This window comes from Accipiter gentilis, chromosome 6 (assembly GCF_929443795.1).
Source record: "Accipiter gentilis chromosome 6, bAccGen1.1, whole genome shotgun sequence".
Classification (NCBI taxonomy): Eukaryota; Metazoa; Chordata; class Aves; order Accipitriformes; family Accipitridae; genus Astur; species Astur gentilis.
The window spans coordinates 36,067,907-36,095,281 of NC_064885.1; the positions used below are offsets into that span (position 1 = coordinate 36,067,907).

General features: G+C 39.5%; 1 protein-coding gene across 4 annotated transcripts; it reads right to left on the bottom strand.

The window, feature by feature from the left end:
• Window positions 1-502: 502 nt before the first annotated feature.
• Window positions 503-27,349, bottom strand: MFN1 (mitofusin 1). 4 transcript variants are annotated; one of them, XM_049803142.1, is made up of 19 exons: window positions 27,265-27,348; window positions 26,574-26,695; window positions 25,597-25,732; window positions 22,548-22,710; window positions 21,747-21,871; window positions 19,459-19,567; window positions 16,161-16,268; window positions 15,302-15,455; window positions 15,104-15,171; window positions 10,225-10,346; window positions 8,582-8,708; window positions 8,182-8,286; window positions 7,103-7,205; window positions 5,890-6,119; window positions 5,221-5,376; window positions 4,499-4,695; window positions 3,032-3,166; window positions 2,050-2,111; window positions 503-1,366 (listed from the first exon to the last, which is right to left on the bottom strand). In XM_049803142.1, the coding sequence occupies exons 2-19, from the start codon at window positions 26,686-26,688 to the stop codon at window positions 1,329-1,331; spliced, it is 2,253 nt and encodes a 750-aa protein (XP_049659099.1). In that variant the 5' UTR covers window positions 26,689-26,695; window positions 27,265-27,348; the 3' UTR covers window positions 503-1,328. The 4 variants fall into 4 exon arrangements, with proteins under 4 accessions (XP_049659099.1, XP_049659100.1, XP_049659101.1 ...); XM_049803143.1 differs by lacking the exon at window positions 27,265-27,348 and adding an exon at window positions 26,952-27,067; XM_049803144.1 differs by lacking the exon at window positions 5,221-5,376 and having other exon boundaries at window positions 27,265-27,349.
• Between the last annotated feature and the right edge of the window lie 26 nt (window positions 27,350-27,375).

Here is a 27,375-nt window from a genome sequence, read left to right on the forward strand (position 1 = left end):
ACAGTGCAGTGTGCATGTTAAACAGCAAGATGTTATGCAAGTAAAGAGCCCGGATGAACAAATAATTAAGGTGATTTTTTTTTTGGTCCCCCTGAAGCAGTATGGTTTTGTTTTCTGCCAGCGAAAGGAGGGGGAAGGCATGTCGATACCACAGTGAAGTGAGCTGGAAGTTAGCCAACCACTCCCGGACTGGGAAAAACCCCCCAGGTTTTAAAGCACTTGTTCATTCTTGGTATCAGAATTGCTGCTCCACACTACAAGGGGCAGATACCTTCACATCCTTCCTTTGTAAATTTGTAGCATTAGTTACTTTCTCCAAAACCAAAACACTGAATGGACCAATACTGCTGCATGGCATGCACTGCTTGCCTGTCTGCTCCAGGAAGCAGCTTTTTTAATTCAGCCTCAGTGGTTATGTCCTGTCCTACACAGGGTTTGCGCTACATGTGAGAGCACTGTGGTTGTAGGTTTTCACCTTTGATGCAGCTGCCAAATAACTTGATAGAGCAAAGGGGTAGTATTTTTTTAATAAATAACTGTAGAACACATGCATGTAAAGTTTTATCTTGATACAATGTCCATAAAAATGCTCCAGAAAAAGAGCATTAATACACATCTGTACTCTCATATACAAGAAGGCTGGGCTGTTACTCAGTTTCACAGTTCAGTTTCCCTCAAAAACCTTGAGACTCCTCATGCACCCTGCTAATGAAAGTTCCAAGAGAGCCATGCTTGTGCTAGCAGTCAGAAACAAACACCAAAATACAGTACAATGAAAACAGTGTTGTCTTCAAATAATTAACTGCCTCTAGCATTAGATGTTACTGCTATTTCTTTTTAAGATAGCCCTTACTTGCCAGAAAATAGCAAATCCCTAACTCTTAGTTTTAAAGTTGAGTATTTCATTTAGTCATGTTAACACTTCCATAAAAATATATAAATATTCTGAAAAGGCTTTCTCTTTTAAAATAAGTTATTCTTAAAAAGTAGAGTTAGAAAAAAGTAGGTGTTAAATAATTGCAGAGGCTTTGCACTGCTGGAGGTGAGCAAAGGTAAACTGCTCCAACACACCTGCCTTAAGTCTCACACCTATAAGAGACCCAGTCTGCAGCAGAACCAAGGGACTGCTCTGGATTATTGCACCAGTGAAAACTGTCAAACCCTCTGGGAAGCCAACAGTGGGAGCTCAAGGTCACGCCTGACACCCTGAGCTTCCCCACCCAACCTGCAAAAGCTGTCAAGACATTCTGCTCCCCAAATTCTCCTTGGCCTGGATGGATGCTGGCATGGTGACTGACACACACCCACAGCTCACCTGAAGGTGGGTTCTAGCACTGCTCTCGTGGGCAAATGAGCATTTCACCACCTGCAAATGAGAAGCTTGTTGAAATAGGTTTATTTTTACGTAATCAATGCCATCTTGACTGAATGTGGTAGCCAGACGGGAAGCTAAAGCCTACTGCATTTCATTAGTGAAGGCTTTGCAGTTCACTGTCATCTTTCACTTCCATTTGAGGAAGAGGAACTGCTGCCCAGCACCAGTTCACTTGCTTTCAAAACAAATCAAGAGTCCTTTTCCCCATGCTAGAGTTTGTACTTCCCTGGATTACACAAAAAAACACGCACACATGAAAAAGCACCATCCTCCATCCCTGGCTAATTCCCAAGCAACTGAAAACAGGAGACACTGATAACTGTGATAAGCTCTCTCTCCCTGCATAAACTCCTGGATGCCAGGAAGTGAGACTTGCCACTGCTAAATATTAATGAAAACCAGGAAGTATTTGGGTCTTTATTGTCAAGTGCCCAAAGAAACTTAGTGTTTAAAGATAATTTTTAACCCCAAACCAAATGTAACAGAGTACCCCAGCTCTTCAGTTTGTTTCACCATCAGAGTCAAGTTTTACAAGAATTAACAAGTGTAATCAAAGTAACATTTAAAATATAAATCATTTCATGTGACTCCACAGAGGAGAAGTGTTATCTGTAACATATCTACTTTGCCCTACAAAGGATCAGCAGGAAAGTTAACAACAGTGGTTTATTTACTCTTTTGAAGAAAATGTTTTGTAAAGCGATCTAATTCATTCTCAAGGTGAATGGCTTTATTTCTGTAAAACAAACAAAAGCAATGGATTTACTTCAATGCAGTAACATCACAAAAGAAGGCAGAAACAACATCAGCACTTCATTTCTACTCCTCTACTCCTGAAACCCACAGCCCTAAGAAAACCTAAACACAGGCTCTAGTCAGAGCCTTGGACGCTGCGAGTCTGGGACCTGACCAGGCAGCAGCAGAAGGCTGCCAGCCGTCTGCCCCAACATCTCCTTTTCCCCAAAGGCTATGGCAGGTCCGTCCGGGACTCCCCTGGTTCTGGCCTTTCCTTTCAACGTTTAACTTGGGAGAGGTTCTGCAGTTGCAAGGAGGCCACGCAGCAGGGTTCACCACGCAGGCCATTCCTGCGGCATACCACGGCACGGGGCGTGCACCACGGGGCTAAACGTTCACCCGATCGGGGTCTTGAACGCCCGAGGCCAAGAGGCAGCTTACAGCAGGGCAAAAAGAACATGAAGCTAAGGCTGAGGGTGCTCCTAAGTCCCTAAACCACCAACTGCTGGAAGTTTCTCTTCTGTAAACACCTACTACTGGAACGAAAAGAAAAACAAGGCTGCACTGAATGACTCAACACAGTACAGCTGCTCTCCTGTTCTCCTATGGGGAGGGTTCTTTGGGAAGGTGCCACCCTAATTTACCTACAGAAGATTAATATTCATCAGAAAGCCATCTCTCCTATACAGTAAGAGAGACAAAGGTAAAGACAATCTAAGAATGAGTATTTTTGTAGCTTTGCTCATTCACCTAGGTAGAAGCATACATTTATTTAACTTAACCAGAGCTGTTCAGTTACAAGTAAAAATAGGTATTGCTGCCTGCCCTTCCGCGCTTGCGCCTACCTCATTTCAACTTGAAAGTTAAGAGCAAGCACCAGTCTCACTGAATTTGCCTGTGGCCAGTCACACCCAGACTTACCTTAGCTGCTTGGAGTTGCTCTGTATGTTCTCCAGCTGATCTATTTCTTTGGAAAGCCTAGCAATTTCCTTTTCCAGGTTTTTCTGGGTAATATCCACCTGCTGACAGAGCCGAGCAAAGGTAGTGGCCATTTCCCTAAAAGGAAAACAAGTTTGTAATCATGATTTACAAAAGTCTGTGTGACAAAAAAATTAAAAAAAAAATAAATAAAATAAAATAAAAAAATCACACGGTGTTGCAGTGTGCAGTAGAACACAGCAATCAAAGTCTCCAGCTGTTAAGGGATTATAGAATAGCAGAAAGCAGGAGAACGATCTATTTTTTTAAATTAAAAAAGAAACCTTAAACATACCAAATGCACCTCAGTCTCTGCCAACATCATGTCTGGCAATTTTTTCATTGAGCATCAACAGGTACAAGTCTGAGCTGGGGACTCCAGCACTAACCCGTGCTGGAGCAGCCAAGTGCTCCCCCCTGCAGCACCCCGTGCCACGCCAAGCGCCCTGCTCATGGGGAACGTGAGCACTTTGCAGGATGAGGCGTGCCCCAGACTTGCTGAGGCACCCAATCCTACTTGCCTCCTCAGTCACCTGCTCCCCACCTGAGTTCCAAGACTCCTTCTTACACAAAGGGAAAAAAACCCAGTTACCACCCCAGGCCAGCAACCAGGCTCTCCCATAGGAGAGGAGATGTCTCCTCTCCTCTCCTCTCTACTTCACCTCACTGGAGCATTGGTTTGAGTCCAGCTCTTCCATGTCCTCACAGAGACACACAGCTGCTGGACACAGGGATGATTCTCTTTCCTCTGCTGAAGCTGAACTTGGTATTAGTAAAGTATTCCCTGGGCTACACAGGAGAGGTGTTCTGCACCCTGGTGGTTAGAGGTCTCATTTAGCAGGCCTAATTTTCTGAAATAATAATTTCATCAACACAAACTGTTTCAACAGGGGAGGCTGAGGGAGACAATCACCCAGACATTACTTTGCAGAGACAGGTGGAAATGTATTTGGGAAAGAGACACACACAAAAAAAATGGAACAGTTCAGAAAGGCTCTTAAGTTCCTCTTCCACAGTGCTGAAGAGCCAGGACTGGCTGCACAGAACTCACCCATACCAACCCTGGAGGCAGAACAAATGCTCACCATTAAAGTGACTCGGGGCTGATTCAGTGCTAACCTAAAAGCAGACCAATTCAGCTTCCACGAGAACTGAACCAACTCCCGCATCTTCAAAGTAAGGTGTTGGACAGTCTACATCTTAAGACTAACTCTCACACATACACACACACAGACGTATGTATTGACCTTTCCAGGTGGTAATTTCAAGAGAGTTTGAAATTCCCTCATAATAAATGCCAAGGGACACTAAAGCTGCCTTCCCACACGCCAGTACCCACTCCCAGGACAACAGTACCAAGCTGACATAATTTCCTGTCCTAGTGAGGGGAAACACCAGTGTGATACTTACTGTTGCACCTGATGGCTGCAATTAGCACTTGTAAGACTGACGATCATCTGCAGCTTTTCAGTAGCATAGTTTACAAACTGCTGTTTAAAGGCTCTCTCTTTTGCTTTAGTCGTCCAAGTTAGTCTCTCGTAAAGATATAACAACCCATACATACTTAAGGAAAGGGAGATGAGTTTCCAGCCTACTGTTCTCCAAATCTGAAAGAGAGGATTCTTCATTAGTTTAAGGAAACTGCCCTACAGAATAAATCCTAATTCCACCGATTTTTTTTTTATTTTAATTCATCTGTACGGCCCTTTCACCAGATTAGTTTAAGGAAATATATTATTTCTGTATTATTATTGCAGAGCCATACAGCTATATTCAAATGAGCCGGAACCCCAGTGGCATGGAGAACATGCAGGTTACAGAAGCCTCGCTGCTTTTTCATGAAGAAGGAAGGAGAAAGCAAAGCTCCCAGTAAGTCCAAACTGAATGAGGCACCATCAAATCATCCTTTAATTCAGAAACTGAACACAGACATAAGGCATAGAGAATATGTCCAACTATGCTCAGAGTAATTAGACTAGTTTTCTCACTACAGATTGCAGGTATCCAGCGTACTACACACACTCATCTGGCCCTGTGTTAAGTCCATTACATGCTTCACGTTATACCCCAAACAGGAAAGACCAGTTTAATCTTTGCCATTGCTTCTAGTGAATGTTGCTAATACTACTTGCCACTCCTCCAACAACGATGATGCTCATAGAGGTCCGTGATGTCAGTGAAGCTAAACTCATTACCAAAGGAACCATAAAATCATCGTGCGATACGTTCTCTGGAGTTACGGCAGGAAGGCTGGCAGCAGATGGGGTGGTAGCTAAAGGACGAGGGATCTAGAAGAGGGGAATATGGCAGCCTGAGTAAAAAGCATTAAGGAACTACACAGCAAACTGGTTTTATTTTATTTTCATATATCCAGGGTTTGATTTACTTAAAGGAAACATTTCAGCACAGAAATCTGAACAATGCTCCTGATAAGCAGGGGAGGTTTTGACAGTTCCTTGCCCAACAGGGGACTGGGTTAGAATAAGGGTTCTACATAGGACTGGCTCTGCTGTAAGGATCCAAAAGTTCCAGATGAAAAGGTTACCCAAAGGGTTCAATCCAAAGCAAAACAAAACTCAGGTAACCGCTGTAGAAAGTTTAGGAAAGGTTTTTGGTTCCATTCTAACCCTGAATATAATCCAATAAAAACAACCCTCACCAAAAATACTTCACACAAAGGAACTACGGGAAAGTAGCAGCAAGCATGTAAATAGTAGAGGCAAACACAGTAAAAATCAATATATTCTCATCAAGGTAAAACAAGGCACTTAAAATGTCAGCCTAATCTCTGAAACACTCACTTGTAAGTTTGGATCTGCTAGTCCCAGTAGTACTCTCTGAGCTTGTTTAGGACCCAAGAAACGGTTTACAAGTGAAGTCCATCCCAAGGAAAAGTGGAACATGATATCCTCTTGAAAATCTGCACACAGGCTATGACAGTTTAGATCATAGCTGAGGTCAAACTTCCTGCACGGAATTAGCAAGTGGAGCTGATTCTGAGCACCAGAAGGCAACAATGGTTTCAGATTTTCTAGAAATAAAACAGAATAGTAAAGATGAGTTAACATTAAAAGCTTTACAGCATATTCACAAGTACCACCCTTGCACTGCTGAGCAGCTTTGTGAACTACAAGAATCTGAACTCGCCAATTTTTTTATTTATTTGTAAAATCAGTGGGCATTTCAGCAGTATTAATCATAGCAGGGAAGGCAATTTATCACTCTGATAAAAGAAAAGTCACACAAAATCAGCTCATAGAGAAAGCACCACTGGAAAAAATGGTCAAATTAACTGAAAGACCTCTATATCAATAGTCAAAAGATAAGGATGGACTAAGAAAAAGTTGGTTTATCCAGCAGTTCTGTGGTGCCCTACAGAAAAGGCAACATTATTGCATAAGGTGACAGAAGGCTTCACGTAATTCCACGATCTAGCTCTGAATCTTTTATTACCAGAAACAGATCAGAAGAGAGATATGGATATGCAATAAAGTTACTACTTATTAAAAAAGAAAAAGAAAAAATGGAATGCACAAATACTTTGTGAAACTATCCTGTTTTGCACTCAGAATTTGGAGGGACCTAGGAAGAGGATCATACTGCAGAAACTTTATCTAACAATTAGTGTATTTCATATATCTGTTGTGGAAGCCAAAAGTTTAAATGGGTTTATAAAAGGATTAGACAAGTTCCCAGAGGACAGGTCTATTACTACTTGCTTAAGCCATTAATCCAGATGCAGTACCTTGGCTCAGCAGTCCCTAAACTGGGGATGGATCACTATATTTACCCTGGTTCATTATGCTTCTCCCCAAGCATCTGTTACTGTTTAATATCAGAGACAGGCTACTAAGCTGAACAGACACTCAGTTTTGATCTAGGATGGCTTTTCCTTTATCATTTTATAATGTTAATGTAAAATCACCATCAGAAAACAAATTCTTTAAAAGCAAGTTTTCTTAAATTGTCTTCCTCCAAACAAAAGGTCTTAACACTCCTCCTTCCTCATCTTACCAATCATCTCCTGCTGTGACTGATGCATTGACTGATTGACTTCACTGGAACATCGATCAGCCAGGTTCTTTCCCAAACCATCTTCTATATGTTTGTTCAGTTCCTGAAGTTTCATAAAGAATAGATGCTCATCAATTTGTATTTAACTAATCAATTACATTTATACAGAGCATAAATATGTTAAACACTAAGCATTGTTATTTACAGTGGGAAGAAAAGTACGTTACCATGCAAATACCATGCCTTAAATTGCACACAGTGACTGAAAACCTAAAGGAACACAGGAAAGATTTCTCTAGGACTGTAATCATTAAAAGGCATACGGAAAAATCTGTCTTTTCGATAAACCGTGGCACTGAAAAGCATACCACTACCACACTGCCCTGCAACGCCTGTACTGTCATCATTTGATGGGAGCCAATTTCACTGCTCTGCACAAAGATAAACCAATCCCATCAACTCCCATGGAAGTCTGCTCCGGACATTTTGCAGAGCCAGGACAGCATAGACTGCCCTGAAAATGCAGTGCTCCCAGCTGATCAACAAGGCTGAAACAGGTGGGAGTTACAGCAGTCATTCATTAGCAGCAAAGTCTGAGCATAAAAGTCAAACTTACAGGTGTAAGCTCCTTTAAAATACTAAGTTTGAGGAGGAATTTATAGAAGTTTAATAAAAACTGCCTTTTTTCCTTAAAAAAAATAAAAAAATATAAAGTGTTCAGTATTTGCAAGTTCGTTTTATTTTTGGATCTATTTCATTTTAGAAGTAGTGAAAATTGTTTATGTAAGGTCTTTATTCACTAGAAGTGAAGACCACAAATCAGGATGTCAGTTTCAGTAACCACTCCAGTAAAAAGACTGTTGAAAAAAAGAATTAATTTCTTCCCCAAAACAAAGCAGAAAATATTTTTAACTGTTTCCAGTTTTAGGTAGGCAGAGATATGCATATGTCAGGAAGTAAAAATCCTGCAATGCTTAAACAAAGTGTCACATAAAATGCTACGCAAATTATGAAAATACAGAAGTAGAAATTAAAGGAAAGACCAAGAGCCTGGCTTCAAACCATGCAAGAAAACTTACTGTCTTATAGAGCTTCAATACTTGAGGAGAAGGGTGAAAATCTGAATAAAATTCATCAACTAAAACTGAAAGTCGGCAAATCTCATCAGTCATGGCAGAGGAGACCTGGAAGAATGTGACAAATAGATAAAATGTTTCTCCTACCTTTTTCAGCCAAAGTGAAAACAGACCACTGCATTGAGTCATTTATTGTAACCGTTAATTACCCGATAGTCAGGAAGGATTGCTATTTTGAAGGTTTTCTTTCTTTTTTTCTTTTTTTTTTTTGTTTTCATATTGGAAAAGGAACGTACTAGACTTTTCAAACATACTTCATAAGATGGGTGGGCACCTAAAGGAGCTGCCTTACACAAGAGAGAACACTGGCATCAGGGAGGTTTTTCCCACTACCATTACTTACTTTATTTTCTACTTCCTCAGTAACACGTTTGATTTTTTCCTTAGTATCTTCTGTCAAAATGTTCAGCTGGTTTCGAACGAAGTCCAGTCTATCCTTCTGATCTTCTCGCTCTTCCATCGAATGGACTCTTAACAAAGCAGAAAGGAAATCACCATCAACAGCAGGTATTCTCCCAGTAACGAAACAAGCCCCATAATCAGGCAAGGACCACCTGATAGTTTACTGAGCAGCCAAAAAGAATCCAAAGTGACAGCAGCTGAACAAAGCAAAGCAGAGACACTGCTTCAGAATGACTGCAACATAGGTATTAAATTTACAGGCACATCTAAAGGCTACACTGATCAAAAGTAACTCAGATTACTGGGTCTTGATATATTTACAAAAACAGCATTTGGAGTTAGAATTGTTACCACTGCACATAATTACAGCTAAAAAAGGTGAGGGGAGTCAGGGGCCTTTAATACTTAGTCTATCCCGATTTAAAAATTCAAAAAAGGATAAACCTGATCAAACCGTCCTACTGCTGCTCACCAGCACCACTCAACTATTCCTTAACAGGTCTGATGACCCTGCAAAGCAAAGGGGAGGTGGCAGAAACTAACCTTGTCACAAACAACTCTCTTCAGAAGTCCTTGACCTACATTTAAGTAAAAATTGCTTAAAATCTAAAGCAGTTATATCTTGAAGGGCCAGCAGAAACTTCAAACAGCAATTCAGATTAAGAGGGGTCACTACACAGGTTTTTGCAGCTTGATTGACAGAAAGAAGTAGAGTATCAGAATATTTTCAAACATTTCACAGCATGTTTTCATAGGATCTGACAACGTGAGACAAGTTAGTATGTAAACACAGTTTGTAAAAGCTGATATATTCAGGAAGACGAGTGTGTTTGACAGGCACAGTGGAGTCTGTTGAAACATAAAGACACACTATTAACAGACACAGAAAGGAGATGGATGGAAAGGATTAAACACGACAGCAAGTTCACTGTGTACAAGAGACAAGAGGTAGCAACAAAAGTGAGGGAAAAAACCCCATGCATACGCAAACCTCAAAGAATATATGAAACTAGCAGACAGTAAATGAGCTGCTATCATTAGCACTAAAAGGATTACATGAGCAAAGAGAGAATAAAGATATTTAAGGAAACAATCTGAAAAGGACCAGAGGTCAAGCTTCTGTTAGCTTGGGCTCTTCTCATCCCTTACAGTATTCTAAGCACTTGCAAATTAAAGTATCTACAGCTTCCCATTTATTTTCTCAGTTTTACCATTAACAAAAAACTTAGGTAAAGCAGGCCCATCACCTCTGAAATGCTGGATACAGCTAGAAAAACTTAGAATTTCACATATTTTTGAAAAATAGATTTCAAAACCCACAGACTGCCTTCATAACTGTAAGTCAGTAACGAAGAATAACAAAGTAAACCAAGATCCCTACACAGAAGTCACAGACCAAGGACAAGACTGAGTGGTGCAAGTGAATAGTAGTAAGACTGACACACCAGAGAGGTTCTCTATTTCTTACCAAGTGAGAAAAGTGAATTTTAAAGTCCTTAATGGCCCAAGAAAATCACCAGCACAGAAATGGCTCCTCAGAGGATCTGGATAAACCAAAGCCAACCAGCCCTCCAATCAACCTACCTTTTCTCTGCTGCTGCTACGTTTATGGCGTCCATAATGTTTTTCACAGTATCTATTATCTGTTTAGCTCTGATAGTGTGCTGTTCAAACTTGGTTTTCACAGCTGACTGCGAGATACACTCCTGCGAGGGGCCCAAGCCACAACACATTACTGCAATTCCATGCCAACACATTTAGGAATTTCACTGTCAGAAAGCACACGCTGCTAATTTTACCGTGAACTTAAACCAATAGGAAATAAAAAAGGGAGAAAAGTATATAGAAATTAAAAGACAACAGAACTGAAATGTCAAATGAGTCTATAGCAGCAAATCTGTACCTTCATATTCATTCACAGTAATGTGCATAGGTTTTTATGCTTTTAAAATAAATTAATAGTGTAAAGAAAAAAGAAAACTCAGATGAATATGTAAGATAAATCTAGCTCTTCAGAAAATTTTCCAAACTATCTCTTCGGAATTATAAATGTCTACTATGAATGCTGGTAATATTGCCTGGCTTCAGTTTTCGTTGTCGCAATACATATTCTCAGTTTCAAGAAGCAGTTCTGTCAATAAAATTTGACATGCTTATGTCAATACTGACCACCCAGAACAAAATATACAATTAGGAATAAGAAACAAGGATTATCTCACAGGATAAAAAAAAAAAAGTTAAGTAGTCCTTAAAATATTAGCTTATTTGTAGATTATTGAAGTGTTAAACGAACAACTATAGAATGCTCTAAAGATACCATTTCTAATCAATCTTCAATCTTAATGTTGTACAGCGATTCAGAAACTACAGAAGACTGATTGAAGAGATATACAAGTGTTCAATTTGGGCAAAAGCAAATCAATTGTAATAAGCCATAAATTAAGACTTTTGACTTTTTTCCAAGCAACTGCACATCCTGACTTATGTAGCCAATTAAATGCTGTCAAAATTCAACCTGCACTAAGTCACCACAAAGTAGCAACATCTTCTGTGTTTGAGGGGAATCAAGCAAGCAGCTAGTTTCCTTATACCAGATCTATGGGTTTTTCAAATTGTTCTCAATCTATGGGTGCACCTTTCACAGCACAAACAGGTTTAGGTTGCTTTTAAAAGACTTGCCTGTGACCTTAGCATACACTGTAATAACAAATTTCAGCTATCTAAAAATAATAGTCAAAACAAAATAAACAAAATGGGTAAAATATATTCCCTGTTCCTCGATGAAGCAGATCTAGAAATCAGCAATGAAAGGCCAGAGTTTCATAAATATCAGCACATTGTAAGAGCTAGACACAGAGGAAAGACTCTTCCCAACATTAGTATGCGGTAGATAAAAGGATGACAGTCACTCACAACATAATCAGAAAATCCAAGTTAGAGCACTAGGAGAAACACAAAGGTTAGTTAAATGACTGGGAAAGATAAGAGTGGGACAGCAGCTGTTTTGCTGTTAGTCTGTAAACAAGTATTTATCAAAACAAAGAGAAAAGGTATGTTTCAACAGCATAACTAAAACCAGTTACCTTCCAGCCCACTTCCAATATAGCAAGACAGTTTTTAAGTGCACAGCTTATTACATTCCCGTGCACTGTTAGGGAAGGACTCTGCAGTAGTGTACTAATTCAGGCTCTGTTATTCACTCCAATTTACAGCCAGAAAATTACTATTCCACCCTGCCTCCCTCCTCCACTCCTCCCCACACCATTTCTGTTACCAGTTTTCTGAAGAAATTTGGGAAACACTATAATCAGACACATAGCTGGGTTTGGGTTTATGTAGAATATCCTCCAAGGACTACTGCACACAGGGCACTGTGCATGCCCTTCTTTAACGCTTCGATTAGGCATTTCCATGTATCTCATTGTAAAATTTCAGAAGATACACACACAATAGACTACTTTCTCTTATCCCACAACACAAAAATTCGACTTGATCCACTAATTCAACTCTTTCTTTTAATACTGTGTAGCTTTTTTCCTTTGTTGCAATACAGCTGACATACATAGTAACATCTTTAAAGTTACTACATGAATCTCTAAAACCTTAATTTCACCACTGCTTAGAAGTGTTTCTAGTAATTCCTGGACTGCTTTTTCTTTTAGCAACTTAAACCACCCTGTGCTTTGCAGAAGAAACATGTTGTATCTATTTTTGGAACGCCTTTTGCCTTCACACAAAGGTCTACATAAACATAGTTACAAACCTTTCAAAAGTGGTCCAAATTTTTCCCATATCACAACAAACTAGCAATGACGGGTTGTTTCCAGATTATTTTTTTTTTAAATTCTAGCTATACTGAGTTCATACCAGTCCTGGAATGAACAGGCTTTCTCATCAGGGAACTGATATTAAAATCAGGAATGTGGAAGTGCTGGAGAAATAACAGTTCCTCTTCTCAGCCCACATGGAAGAGAGGAAGAAGCTGTCCAATTTTAGTGAAGACAAAAGCAGGGTGAGAGAATCCAGGAGGAGCAAAACCAGCAGATATAGCCAGTGGGAACATGGAACATGTGGATGGGTTTATAAATTAGTTGACGAGATAGCTTAGAGACATGAACTGGACAAAAGAGCACGAGAGATGTTTGGAAAGTCTGAGCAAGGCACCTGAAGAGGGACAAGGCGCTAAAGGCAAGACAGAGACTGAGGCAGGGAAGGAGTCAGTTTGATGAGGACAGACAGAAGCATCTGTGCTCACATTCCCTTCCTTTTCACAGCCCGGAGTGTAATCCAAGCACCTTGGGACTTGCAGCTCCTCTGTCAGGAAACAGAGCAAATGCAAAGCACTTTAGCTGGAAGTGCTTAGGCTGTAGTCATGCCTAAACAGCATCTGAATTTGGTCTAGCAGTGCATAAAGCATTGTATCAAGTAGGATTTCATTCCCAGACTAAACACAGAAAATTGTACCTGATGTACGATACTCTTCATCAATATATGAGCTGGTATAGACTAGTGCTGGTAAACATAACTGACGACAATAGTATGCTGATGTCAGCTACTTTATCAGCTCAACTGATAGTAATTCGAGTATTAGGTCTGAAGATTTCCGACCTGGTGAACCACTGAAGTATCAGCCTTGCTTTAAAAGCAAATAAAATGCCATTAGAACTTAGGAAATTGCCCACAAAACCTGAATGTGAAAGAGGCTGCAACATCAGACACTCAAAATTTAAATTGCTTTGGCAATCTTAATTTAGCACATGTTGTCATGCTCTAAGTGATGTGATCACACTCCTGTTCAAAACCATTCATTATGATTTCAGGATGAAACATGGCTGAGCAGGGAAAAACATTACAGAATCCACTCTCACTGTTGGGAGTTGGAAGGTGTGCAACAAATGAAACAGATAATGTGAAAGAATAAAAAAGTTGTTTAAGGCCATACAGTGCTGTCACAGAACTGTTTTTTGTCCCAGCCTCTGCCTAAGAATCTTGTCATGGTTGTGACCTTGTGATGGATGCTTCTCGTTTTGGTGGCAAATTTGACACTGTGACATCCCATTTACAAACGTGCTGAGCACTCATAGCATCACATCATTTAATAAGTTGTACACCCATCTTAATCTTGAAATACCCTAAGTGCTGAGTGCTTAACTGTAATTTTAAGAGATTTTGTCAAAAAAGCTTTGGGTACAGCACATGGCAAAATATGTTAAAGAACAGTAACTGATTTAGAAGCTTAATTTCCACTTTTTTTCTTGCTGTTTGGAAGTTTCTTACTATAACTCTTAGGACAAAAATTACAAACAAAACCACGTTTCGCTACAGCTAGTAACACAAGCAAGAAATGTCATGCCTCATGGACTCAGGCCCTGCTGGTATTCTGAACCAATCATTTCAAAAATTCAGTCATCTATCATAAGGGAGTGTGGATAAAGATTAAACTTCACTCTGACATCTTCTTGCTTATGCAAGACTGAATCAAGCTGTTATTTTAACACCTTTTTGATATACACACATCATCAAGTAACGCAGTTTTGCCAAGGTCAAATGGGTTTGTTGTAATGCGAGAAGAAATACTTTTCAGAGGCAGTTTGATTTTTCAGAATCTACTGAACAAATTACTGGTTCAGGCATGCAAGAGCCACCTTGAGCATTCGCTGTACACAAACTAGTCATACCGTTCGGGCTCATGTTGCATGAGATATGCTGATACATACCACACAGAAACATGGAAGCATACTCAAGATGCCTCCTTAAGATATCCAGGAATGGCTTTAATTAGAGTTATCAAATTCAGCAAGACAAATGGATCCTATCACAAAGAAATCACTCGACTGTCTAGCCAGTCCTACTTCTGAAGAAACTGTGAACTCCCAACTATAAATACAGCTAAACTGAGGTTGAAGGATGGATTCTGTACAGCAACAAGGATGCAAAAAGAGTGTTAATGTTCAGAGTATCAGAACTAAGAGGTAGATAATGGTGATAATTTCAAAACTCTGGCTTTAAAAATGCAAGTAAATATTTAGATTTACATTGGTGAAACAGAATTTCTTACTATTTGTGTCCTGAATTACAATGATTAATCACAAAGCTACAACTCCAGAACAAAATAAGGCTTACTATACAGCAAACATTTCACCAGCTCATGGTTGTGATACACACCTCTCTAAAAGCATCATGTCTTTTTATATAGACTAGATTGGTACTGAGATCTCAAAACACGAGCTAAGAGTTTTGGTCCCTTCCCCCACTGAATACTTCCTTCCAACAACTACCTGCTACTTAAGGTGAGAAGAGATGAACAGAACCCATAGATAAGGCAAAGCTGTCAGGTGGTTTGAATACCTTACACTCCTCCACCTGCTAACATGGGTAATGTTCAGTAAAATTAAGCTAAGCATAAGCAAAGGCTACCACTGCATTAAAAAAACAGGCAGTCTAAAAAGCCCATCATAAGTACCTCAAATATCTGCTCAAAATGTTGAAATTCCTGGAATCTTGTTTGAAATCCTTCTGCAAGTGCTCCACCTGTGAAACATAATGGACCATAATGGAGAGAGCAACACCTCACAGCAGTGACTGTATCTTAAATATTTTTGTTTATCAGGTTTTATGATTTTTTTTCTGTATTTGAGGAAAAGCAAGAGTTCCTACACACCACCCTCTGGCATTCCTTGGGCCTTCTGTCTCCTGGCACTCAGAACTTCTTTTGCTGAAACAAAAAAGATGCGATTCCTTGCTTCTACAGGATCAATAACTTTGAGCTCATCAACTAGAAAAGTCAGACAGCGCTCCATGTGCTGCCGACGGACCTAAGGAAAAGGTAAAAAGCTCATGAGAAAAATGCAAAAATTGAGCCATCATAAAATGAGAACTTCAGAGTCAGAAACAGATGCTGAACAACCCCTTAGATAGCAGATGTCTCCTAATCCTACTGATGCAGCAGCTGCTTTTAACCATTTTAACAGCCCTAGAAACAACAATACTTTCTTCTACAACTGTCTGTATTTATGCAAGTCAGAGACCTCAGTCAGTTATTGGGGTAACCACTTCATTCCACGTATACAGGGAAATAAGTATCACTGCAGGCTAGTTGCCGTTGGAAAGATCTGAAGAGCCATCTAACATTGTACTTTACCAGCTACTCTATCCGTGTATACATATATAATCTGTACTCAGGCTGCATTACCATTACAGAAATAAAAGGTAATACAAAGAAGATTTAAAACAAGCTTAACTGTGGAGGAAAAAGGTTCTAAACAAGCCTCCCATTGTATTACCTGCCTGCACATATTGTAGTTTGAATTGCAGGTTGCTTTTTGCTCTGAACAAGGAGTAAGTTATTTCCATTTTCTGACCAAATAACTTACCCTTTTATTAATAAGGCAAAGCTGGTGTTTTCATAACTGTATTCCCTAGGTAATTTAGCATACTTTTATGCACGTGGAGGCCTTTTCTTCACATGTATGTATTTAAAAAAAAATATCAACCCAAATAAGAGCCATCAAGTCACTCACATCTTCCATATATTCTGGTTCTGATGCGGAGGCATCCCACCTATTATTCAAGATGAAGATGTTTGGCTTGGAAAGTCGTTCGTTCACTTTATGGAAAAAATGTTTTTCCTAAGAATTAAAGCACAAACAGAAAACTCCCCAGACATCCAAACCAGAGTCATGCATTCTTCTGTAAGAGATTCTTTAGTTAATCCAGCTTTTTAAAAGTTTATTAAAAAGAATTCATTAGCATTAAACCCCCACAGATATCCAACACAAAAAAGGCTTATGATAGTTCAAAAGTCATCAAAAGTCTTAAAACCGATGCCAATGCTAAAAGTCAAAGATACTGCAAGCTTCTCTAAAAATAGGTACAAATACAAATTAAGAAGAATTCCAAGACAAATAGTTTAGAAAACACTGGAAAATAAAGTCTATTCTTCTATAAATCTATCACATCATTCACTAACTTTTTTTCTCCTTCCTTCACTTTATTATCACAAAATTTCATTTCCTTTGATACTTCTAGCCCCCTATTAAATTTGTGTGCAATTTTGTGACACTCAGAATATTGCTGGGGAAGAGAGGAAGGGAAAAAGAACACACAAGACATGACTGCATCTGCTCATTTCATTTTTTAAATAAGACACCTGGCTGAAACTGTGAAGTCTTCCTTATTTCAACTACCAAGATGCTCCTGTTCACCCTGCCAAATCTGGTTGCTATATGCAGAAAAACATCCTCTGACTGTATTCTTCAACTAGACAATGTCACCTTGAACTACAGACAAGTTACATTTCCTATATGAGGATGTACGGCTTGAGCGACAGGAAAAAAGTCATTGCTGAATGTTTTAATTTTAAAAATAAGACATGCATGTACCTGAAAAATGTATTTAGGTCCCTTGCCCATACCTACCACCCATCATTGCTGTTTTCATAGTCATAATGGGTAAGTCGTGATGAAGTGAATCCCCACTCAGCACAGCTGAAACAGAAAGGACCTCTGTGCTGCCATAAGCTTTTTGAGTCTGCAGCAGGACACCACTACATACTCTGAACACAACACTGGAGATATGTTAGTCTCCATCAGCCAGGGAGTTAAGAATGAGCAAACAAGATTACTGTTGCAGAAGTAAGAACTTTGTCTGAAGAGAATTTATGAAGGAATACTAGAAAAATCACGTTCATGCAAAAAATCTGTGGTTGTGTAGCAGCTGCCAACTATTCTCAAACCTGTTATGGTAAGAGGTAAAAATAATGTCTAAGGAGGATGAGAACATAGTTATCATACGCTTTACCTGAACAATAAACTTGTATAGATAAAAAAAATTACTGTTTGCCACAATGCAAAGCAAAATACAAATGCTTTAGAGCAGTTACATAATTGTTAAAGGCAACTTCACTTGTGTCTACCAAGCTGAAAAAATCAAAAGGGAGAAAAAGACCTGTTTACTGAGCCAAAGCCTCAATCACAACTAAGATCTACTTCCTTTCCCTCCAATATACACCCTGGACACTGGTGACTTCCAGATCCTAGTAAAAACAAGGTGCTCAATGTTAAGTGAGGATTTATGGGCATGGCAACCAAAAAACCTCGGCAAGACTTTAACGCTTGAAACAAATTGCAAGACTAACCTATTTCTATTTAGCAGTTTTCAGCCATGCCTGACAAGGAACAAAGACTAGCCAAAAATCCCATCAAAAACCAGAGTAGCACTTCTGTGACTGAGTGCTTGGAATCAGACAAACACAAAATTAACAGAATCTTCCAGTAGACATACAGCCTATTCGTCTTTCCTGCATGTTTATTATCTTGGTCAGATTGTTTTTAATGGTTCATTTTCCTCAGTACATGAGAACACCAAATCAAATTTGGGCTTTTCTCTGCTACTTTATTACACCAAACTGAAATCTGGCACACAAGTCTCTATGGTTTCTGTGTTTCTATGTAGTAATGAGATGTTCTGAAACCCAACCTTTTTTTCATCCTTTTTTTTTGTTTGTTTTTGTTTTTGATTAAAAAAGCCCCAAACCCAAAACTATGGTATGGACATAATGTAAACAGCTTCTAGACTCCCTCCATACTAAAAGCCAAAAAGCATCCCTCACGCGAGACAATGGAGACGATAAAGCCACAACTGTGCTAAATCCTCTTTGCCTCAGATGTTGTCAGAATTTTCTTTTTGTCCCTTTTAAATCACACCTCTTTTGTATTTGAGTTTTTGTGGATTCGGCTCAGAAGATGGAACATAATGTTTTTAAACACATTTCATGTTCTCAGATTTCTACCAAACTATTCTAATTTGCTAGAATGCAAGGAAATACTGTCTTTGTACATTCAGTCCTTTGTTGTACTAAAAATTGCCTCAATAATTAGAAAGCTCAGACACTGCATGTCAGACCTGCACTCAGAAAAAATCAGAGCATTTTATTTGTCTGCAGTAGGCTTAATAGAAGTCTTCAAGACATTTCTCAGTAGCATTATGCTATGTTCTGGCAGTCACACTTCCAATAAATTAGAAACCTTATATTGATATTGTTTACATTCACAATACTTAGTTTAGTGAAAACTGGACATCATTACAAAACTAAAGCAAATCTTTGGTCTTGTATTTTGAGTACCACAACAGTTCTTCTGGCCCCCTTGCATGCTCTCCTTCTACAAGTCATACAATATTTAGGCTGCAAGGTATACAGAAGTCTTCTCTCTCTTAAAAAGGCTTTATAGAATAAAGGTGTTAAAACATCTTCAGCTCTCCATGTTGCACAGAACCATGCAACATGAATGCTTATTGCCAACGTCTTCAGAAGAAACACAGTCCAGTGAGGGGAACCTGTAGCGCTTGTCCACAACACAAGGCCTGTCAAGGGAATTCACCCTCTTCTGAGACAAGAACACAAGAGGAACAAGATAGAAGTTCAACTTCTTTTACCTAATTTGTGTATTTTACTAAACTTCTGGATAAGAAAAAATCTGTAATTTATTTCTTTGATCATACAAGTGTCTTCAGCTGACAAATATCAACAAACTGTAAAGCAAGACAAGCACTACATCACCCATTTATCAAAAAAGAAACTGAGCTAGAAAGGATAAACGTGATGCTCAAGTCAGAGTAAGTAAAGCTGGTAAGAAGCTTGGTTCTCCTTTCTCTAGTGAAGGATATACATTATTTCTTGCCTCCCACCCCCAAATCCTATTCACAAGATCTAAGTGCAATGATTCATGAGAGCTTCAGTAAAGGTCTAAGACAAGCCACTTCAGTTACAGAACTGCTGAATATTTAAATGAAGTAACGTAAAATCATTGCACGTCATACCGTGTTCATGAGAGTTGATTCGGAATTGGCAACCAAGACAAATACGTCAGCATCTAAGCAGAACTTGTCAATCCAGCTGTCTAGTTCTGTAGTGACATCTGTGCCCGGGCTGTTGAGAATAAAAAACACAAACTCATATTTACACAGCAAAGGAGTATTTGATTTTTATAAACTGATAAAAATAAAGTGGGACTGCCTAAGGGCATTGTAAGAAGACACAAAGCTTTACATCTTCAGGCTGATGCCTACCACAAGCTTAAGGAAAACATAGCAAAAGCCAATTACCATTTAGCATTTATCAGTGTCCTGGTTTCAGATAGGATAGAGTTAATTTTCTTCTTAGCAGCTGGTACACTGTGATTTGGATTTAGCATAAGAATAATGTTGATAGTGCACTGATGTTTTAGTTGTTGCTAAGTAGCACTTACCGCAAGTTAAGGATTTTTCAGTTTCCCATGCTTTGCCAGCGAGGAGGTGTACAAGAAGCTGGGAGGGAGCATAGTCAGGAGAGCGGACCCGAACTAGCCAAAGGGATATTCCATACCATAGAACATCATGCTCAGTATATAAACTGGAGAGAGTGGGCCAGGAGGGGTGGATCACTGCTCAGGCATTGGTCAGCAGGTGGTGAGCAACTGCACTGTGCATGATTTATCTCTTCTTGGGTTTTATTTCTTTTAATTAGATTCCTTTTCATTACAATTATTATGTTTTATTATTATTGTTATTATTATTGTTAGTTGTTTTGGGTTTTTTTTTTTACTTTAGTTATTAAACCATTCTTATCTCAACCCATGAGTTTCACCTTTTTTTTTTTTTTTATTCTCAGCAAGCAGCTGCAACGGGCTTAAACCATGACAATCAGTTACTCGCTCACTGGACCATCTATTCATTCCAAAATGCAATTTCTAATGAAATCCAGGCAGTCTCACAGAATGGTCCCCCTCTCTGTATCCCAAGTTTTAGATTTTAATCAAAAAGGACACTTGTTCATAAAATATTTTATCCATTAATAAAGGCCTACTTTAAAGTGACATGCTATGCAAGCAGTGCATAGATTTAATAAGAAACTAAAATTAAGTTAAAACTATAGTGCTGTCCAGTTTTAAAAAAATAAGTGGAATACGAGCATTAGGTCATGTTTGCAACACGCCAATTATTGCTCGTTCAAATATTCTCTATTTAACAGTAAAAAGATTATTTTCTCCTTCCAAGCACCTGTTCTCTCAGAATCCAAGCTGTTTTCCTTTCCCTTTACAATTCACCTTTAGCAATCAAGACTGTGCAGATCAAATCATGCCTTATATCGTATCTATGCAAGGATCCCTTCCAGGCTTCCAGCATACTTGTACTATGCACGTGTCTCCAGGGAGACAGCACAACTGCATATGCTTAGAAGTCCAGCAGTGCATCAAACCAACCTGTGCCAGCTGGGCTGGCTTTCTGTATGACTAATACAGGACCTAAGTTTGCACCCAAGAAAATAACGACAAACTCCCAGTGATTTCAAAAGTGCAAGATTAGAGATGCAACAAAAAGCAATACAATTTATCAGAATATACTCTGGGTGTTATTTTGCTGGATATGAAGAAATCATACTTACAAATTCACTCATACTTGAGTAAATACTCTTAAATTCAAATATATATTGATTCACACATTAGGTATAGATCACCTAACAGTTTGAAAAAACATTACCAGGTCATACCTCAGTGGCCAGGAATATGAACATCTGACATAAACAAAGCTACAGCTTCCAGAATTCTTTAAATACACAAACCATAGAAAATGCTAGCCCAACACATAGGCATACACAGCTGACATAGTCACAGTTACATTTTGAGGTCACCCATTACTTTGATATGTACTCTTATCAGAAGCTTTTAAAAATGAAGTCCAGATTGCTTACACTTCACATGATCAGTCTGAAGTATTTAAAGACAGGAGATGGGCAAGAGGTTGCTGCTGCAACAACCCTATTCACACTTCCATACTGTTTTTTTTTAAAGGTAGAAGCATCCTCAGCCAAAACCTAGCCCCCTATGCAGCTCAATCACAAGACACTGTCTGTTCCAACTGTTACAAGGCCAAAATCAGTGGGGTCATGACAGGCAGCAGTATACACAAAAAAAAACAAACTCTGTACTCTCAAAAAAAAAAAAAAAAAGCCTTTCAATAATTTTGCAACCTAACAACCAAAACACCATCAATCAGTAAACCAGTCTTTCTTCTAAACATTGTAATGGCTAATTTATTTAAGAAAACATTTACTAAAACAGAATACATACCTGTCCACTAAAACCAAATCATCTCTCAGCAGGGCACACTTTGACTTGGGCCAAAAGACATGGACGAGACAGCCAGCTTTCAAATCTTTATCCATGTGAAGTGCATGAGCAAGCTGATTGACTGTCTATAAAGAGCATAAAGAGAAGACAAATATGAATATGCACCACAAACAAGCCTGTAAACCAGTCTAATTCGCTTCTCAAGCAAACCTGGACAGGATCTATCTTGAACAGGGTAACAGTGTTCATACTTTCTTCTGGTGAATATTTTTGATTTTTTTTTTACTTTGTTTTTTTAAGCTCTCAGACTCAACAACACCTAAAGAACAAGTAGCACCTTGAAGCTCAGACAGGAGTTTCTCTGGAGCCACAAAGCGGCATTCCCCATGGGGTTAGAGTGTGTGATATTGAGCAGGGGTAGAGTGCGTGATACTGAGCGTCGTCATGAATTTGCCTCAGAGGTTTAACATATCAATGTGAGCAGTTAAATCAGCTAAGCACTATAATGCCAAATGAGAGGCACGTTCCAAATCCTTAACAAGTAACAGAACTTACTCTCAGTCCTATAAAAATAAATCACTCAACATATGCTATGCTACGAGACACACATTAGTTGTTTCTCTGAAATAGCCAAGAAAAATTGCAAAGTAAACCATTTTAGTTTGTTGTTCCCTCCTAAATAAGAACTTAAAAATGCAGAATAGTTAACCTTATGCTTTTGTTAGCCTTGACATCATTGTTAAAAATCTTTTGAGAAAATAGTTACTGTGAAAAGTAGCATTAATCATTAAAAAAAAGTACCTTGACACTCTTCTTTTCATCTGATCCTTCTGTCATAAGATAAGCCTTGTCACCATCTGTCCCTTCCACACTGAGGAAGCAGTTTGTTGTATGGCCAATCCCACTAGGAAGTACCTTATCCCACAGCATTGCATTAATGACCGAACTTTTCCCACTGCTTGTTCTAGAGGGATAGAAAATAAAAGCACTTTGAGCACAGTACAGCAGCATTAAACACACACCTTTGTCTCAAACTGAATGCACTCCCATTTAATTGCATCAGACCCACATACCACAAGCTGTTTCAGGTGATAGAGCTTCAAGCCAGTACAGCATAGCTTGCCAGAAAAGAATAGGCAGTGCAGGAAAAGTTCATCTGAATAGCAAGTCCAAAAATATTTCTTGGTATCAACATTACCTATCCAACCAAGGAAACCAAGTTTTATTTGCATAACACATACTGGTTCAACAAGCCCAACCTGGACTGCTAAGTATGCTTTATCTGGTATACTACAGTGTGTGTAAGGAATTTGTAAAAGGTATTAACTCAACTTTGCTACACCAGAAAAAGCATCTAGCATAAAAAGATGCCTTAGATCAACTTAGAGCAATTGCTAAATCACAACACACTGTCCCACATAAGGGGGCAGCCTGCCCTCTTCCTTATGCCAGCCCTAGCATTCCTGTAGAAAAGAACAGGTTGAAAATATATGTAACATTTTGGGCAGAATTATGTTCTGATTAGACAATTCCACGTTCCTGCTCACAGCAAAGCTAAAGGAATTCCAGGGATGCTGGAGGAGGACATGAGGAGAACACTGCATAACAGCGCAGGAAGGACTACCCTTTATGGTAGCAATCAAGGTGACTCCTTAAAATGTCTGTGAAATTACCACCTGAGGAACTTAACCTGTCTTTAGAGAAATATCTGATTTTTACCAGTCAGAAAGGAACTGCTGCTTCTGATGGAGTCTTCTAGGCATGAGATGAACATGCACAAAAGGAGCACTGTTGTACTACTGCCTTCGGACACGTTTCATAGCATTGCTGTCTGGGAATTCTCACTACAGCCAGCAATGACAACTCAGAACAATTTAATGGATGATAATCTTAACTGAATGAAGATACCTAGAGTAAGACAACCTCAAATTTATTTCTTGTGAGTAATCCTTATAAAGCAAATGCTGTCTCTGATAACAGAACTTAATCTTGTCTTTATTTCAGGAGGAAGAGGTAGCTAAATTAACCAAAACCCTGTTGATTAAAAGGAATTGGTCACCAAATCAAGATTCTGCAAGAACTTCAAGTTATCAGCAATGTCCTACTTCGCATAACCCTCTACCCTTCACCCATAAATATTTTGGGTTTAACTATTACACAACAGTATGAAGTTACATACACTATTAACTCATTTTTCAGCTACTTCTTCTAGAAAAAGTTCAGTGCTCACTGTACAACAGTTTACAAATTTATTCAGTGTCAGAGAGAGAGTTAAGTTCTTTTTCCTGCTCTGAACTTCTGCCTTTTGCAAAATCAACTTCTATAACACACTTGTAAATGTATTCAACTTTTAACTTTGTGAAATATCAAGGCTGAGATATAACTAATTTCTTTATCCCTGATCTTTTACTGTTTTTCTTTAAAAAGCTGAACTAATTTTAGGAAAATAAAGGTTAAGAACACTGTTGTACACATTTTTTCCAATACTATTACAGAACTTTTAGAACTAAAATATGAAGATTCATACTCCAGAAAAAAAAAGTAACCACATGCTTAAATTTAAGCAGAGAAAAATCAATTTTTCTGAAGCAAAGTGGACTAACAGGCCCCAGACTGACCAGGCACATAAAAGCATTTGAAAGTACTGGAACCATAGTCTTTTAGAAGGACTTCACTATTTTATATCTGACTTCACATTTGGTAAGGCAGATTTTCATAATCTTTCTACACCCTCCAAATTTTATAGGAACAGAATGGCACAATGTTTGGAATGCAGACAGTTATTGGAAGTGCTAAGACCCAATCAAAATTTCACACTGAAAACTTAAGACATTTCCACTAAGATGAGACTGAAATGCAAAACGCAACACATACAGGCAGGGACGCACACAACCTCAGTGCTTTGGGTCTGTAGACCTGACAGCATCTCTTTAGAATACTACTCATGTAGTAACACGTTTCAGGTGCCAACAAATACCTTTCTTTTTAACTCCCTTTCTTCCTGCCGCAAAAAGAAAAAAAAAAAAATAGTTGAGACCATCCCAAGCTGACCAACATTAAAAATTTTCTAATACTGAAAATACTTTTTTTTTTTTTTAAGAACAGAAGTGAATTTAAATCACCCATAACTTTGGAAATATTATCTAAACATGCAAAAGGTTTGACACTTGGTCTGCGGTAATACCACTAAGGACTGTGACTTAGATCTTTTCCTAATTAGTGTTTCAGGAAAGCAGAAATTCATAGTTTCATTCTGTAGATTGATCTGTAAGCTGTACAGTACACTGTTGCTGTTATCCCTTATAATCATCAGACAGATCTATCGGACTAATGATACAGCCAACAAGGTAACCACCTCTGTCTATTTTTCTTCAGCTGCTTATATACAGAAACATGAACAGCTCAAAGTTTAGTTTTTCAGTACTTGTGATCAAACACAAACAGAAGTTCTTAACAGTAATAGTCTGGTAAAACAAAGCTATTAAATAAACAAAGCCACCACGTTGAAAAAAGAAAAGCCATTCTGGAGAAGATGATGACAAACTCAGACCTTCCTAAATCAAATAATGGATCTATACAGGATAGTTATTTTACAAAGTTTATCAGTGAAAGACATGTAACAAGACATATGTAATTAATCTACAGTCACAAAGCAAGATGGCATCAAAGAAACACTCAACATCAATTAGATAGGTGTGAACATGGTTTTATGCATTATATTTCAAATAATAATTCTATGATGAAGCACTAATTCCAGTGCATCTACATTAGAAATATGCACACTAAGCTCTGCAAGAGAAAAAAAACCAAACAAAACATCAAATTAGGTTCTGGTAATTCTGTTCATTACCTGCCAAAAAACGCCACTTTCATATGTCTCCGTGAAAGCACCTCACCGATGACTGCTAATTTATTTTTATATGCCTGTATTTTTTCCAGTTCATCTTCTGTTGCTACACGTTCAAGCTCTGGGTTCCTGTATGTTGCTACACATAGAAAAAGAGTAACATAAAAGCAATCACGTACAGCGTATGTGCTCCTGCATACAGGATACAGATTATCAGTACTTCACATACCAACAAAAATCTGTGTAAGTTTTAATTATGCAGTGATAATAAAACAAATCAAACGAAACCACACTACAGACACTGATATTAGCCCTTGTCATTTGACAGCTCTACCACAAGCACTTGTGAAATCGTGACATAAATCGCTTCAGATTAATCAACCATCTAACTGCTGGATTCAATGACCCCGTGACCACAGCCTGCTGCGCTGACGCGCCCTGCTTTTTGCGACACCTGCCTCCTTCAGAAAAGAAAGCTGGGACCTCTCATGGATACATCAACTAGGCTGGACTGTCTTCTCCCTGCAGAGCTCACAGGGGTGATGAGCAACCAACTCCATGTGGTGACACACACGCGTCCACTAAATGCTAAAATGTCTAAGGGTGTAACCAGTGGTTCTTCGCATTATGTCATGTTGATCTACTTTCCCACTGAATAACGGAAGAACCTGTTTGTCCTCTCTTCGATACAAAGGAAACCGCAACAGGACTATAAATGTCGGAGTGGTTAAGGCTTCACCATCATGGAAAGGAGCTAGGCTACCAGGCCAAGCAATGCAATCAGCTTTTCATATAAGGAACTATGCTAGGCATTCCTGCTAGCCTAAGTTGAAAAAGTCAACACCTAATGAAAAACGTGACTGTTTCTGAAGGCGTATGTTTATGCAAACAACACACTGATATATATAATGTACAGGGCGCTGCTCTAAAACATATTCAAAGCAGCGGACAAGGCCCTTGTGTTTAAGATGAAAGCTAACCTTCCACAAAAGTTGCTCCTTCAGAGACATAGTCCAGCAGCTGGTCAAAGATGGCAGTGATTGTCTTTTTAGCCAGCACAAAGTGTTTCAGCGGAGAGACGGTAGCTTCTGCCATTATGCAACTGCAACAAAAGTTACGTAAAAGTGACAAAAATGCTCGGTATGCTCATCTACATGAAAAGCCATATGCTTCTCACCCAGTAATTAAAAAAAAAACACGAACAAAACCCACAAAAAAACTCAAACCAAAACCCTAAACCCCAACGAATACTAGTAAGCTCAGTTTCCGCTGGGTTTCTTCCCCTGACAAAACTCTTCTCTCCTCCCCTCACGGCACCCGCCGACCGCAGCTCACGAAGCCAGAGGACAGGTTTATACCGATTTGGTGCGGTCTGTCCTCGAAACACCAGACTTTCCCCTCACAAAACGCGCCTCACGCCCTCTCCACCGCTTGGAGGTCAGCGCTATCCACTCGGCCCAGCGAGGACAGGCTCACGGCTCCCCTCAGCCGCCCCGGCAGGCCCCCGCCGCCAGGAGGGGAAGGTGCCGCGGCCGCCCGCCCGCCCGCCGCTGAGGGAACGGCGAGGACCCGAGGTGAGCGAGGCCCGGCGCGGCGCTCCCGGACAGGACGAGGGGTCAGGCCGCAGGGGCAACGGGTGGCCCGCGGCCCTACCCGCCCCCGGTCACTTACGCAGCCCCGGCTCGCCCCGCCGGTACCGGGCAACCGCCGCGTCGCTGGCGGGGCCCTTCCCACCGTCACCGCCGCCTCCTGCTGGCCCGCCGCCGCCGGGACGGGGGCGGA

What these genes read in the sequence shown, in the direction of transcription:
- MFN1 (XM_049803142.1), bottom strand. Translation starts at nt 26,688, where the DNA reads ATGGCAGAAGCTACCGTCTCTCCGCTGAAACACTTTGTGCTGGCTAAA. An exon ending in ATGAAAAGAAGAGTGTCAAG is followed by an intron (nt 21,872 to 22,547) that starts GTACTTTTTTTT and finishes TGCTCTTTATAG; the next exon opens with ACAGTCAATCAGCTTGCTCA. An exon ending in AAAACATTTTCTTCAAAAGA is followed by an intron (nt 1,367 to 2,049) that starts GTAAATAAACCA and finishes TCTCATTTGCAG; the next exon opens with GTGGTGAAATGCTCATTTGC.